General features: G+C 51.3%; 1 protein-coding gene across 1 annotated transcript; it reads left to right on the top strand.

Moving 5' to 3' along the window:
* Nucleotides 1-59: 59 nt before the first annotated feature.
* LOC141819389 (uncharacterized) lies at nt 60-599 on the top strand (the record flags this gene model as incomplete). The annotated part of the gene is made up of 1 exon (XM_074706704.1): nt 60-599. A coding segment is annotated over one exon (540 nt), but the record flags the coding sequence as incomplete, so codon positions are not given.
* Between the last annotated feature and the right edge of the window lie 245 nt (nt 600-844).

Genomic DNA, 844 nt, shown 5'->3' with positions numbered 1-844 from the left:
CCTCCGGACGCCTCATCAAGTGGACTACCGAACTCAGCGAATATGATATACAATATCAGCCGAGAACTGCCATCAAAGCTCAGGCTTTGGCTGACTTCCTAACAGAGGTGGTGGGGGGCGAATCCACGGAAACCTGGAAGATCTATGTGGATGGATCCGCCACCAAGAACGGTAGCGGAGTAGGGGTGGTACTCTGCTCCCCTCAAGGAGACACCCTGCAGCTGGCGGTCAAGTTACAGTTTCAGGCCACCAACAATGAGGCTGAATACGAGGCTCTACTCACGGGTCTACAAGCAGCTCGGCATCTGGGAGCTACTAGAGTAAAAGTTTACTCTGACTCCCAGCTAGTGGATCAGCAGACCAAGGGCGCGTTTGAGATACGTAATGACCGATTGAAACGCTATGCCGAAGCTGTGGAAGGCTTAAAAACGCAATTCCAAGAGGTCACTCTCCAGAAGATACCTCGAGCAGACAACCATAGGGCTGACGAGCTAGCTAAATTAGCCAGTGCCTTGACTACAGGAGGAAATCCTGACCTTATCAAGCAAGAGCAAGATAATAGCTCAGATAGATCAACCTCTGAACACCTCCCGACCTGAAGATTGGCAAACCCCTATTATCTCCTTCTTGACGCGAGGCACCTTACCTGAAGACCCAGGACAAGCCTGAATTATCAGGAAGAGAGCTACTCAATTTACCATGATAGGGGACACCTTATTCAAGCGAGCCTTCTCTCGTCCCCTGCTTAAGTGTCTGGCGCCGGAAGAGGCAGAATACGTCATACAGGAGATACACCACGGTTGCTGTGGCAACCATGGGGGAGAAAGAGCCCTGACACGCAAAG

This window comes from Curcuma longa, unplaced genomic scaffold, assembly GCF_044706935.1.
Source record: "Curcuma longa cultivar G26 ecotype Majalengka, Jawa Barat unplaced genomic scaffold, ITB_CL_G26_1.1 contig_487, whole genome shotgun sequence".
NCBI classification, from domain to species: domain Eukaryota; kingdom Viridiplantae; phylum Streptophyta; class Magnoliopsida; order Zingiberales; family Zingiberaceae; genus Curcuma; species Curcuma longa.
The sequence above is the reverse complement of the archived record's forward strand: the minus strand, read 5'-3'. Positions and strand labels throughout refer to the sequence as shown.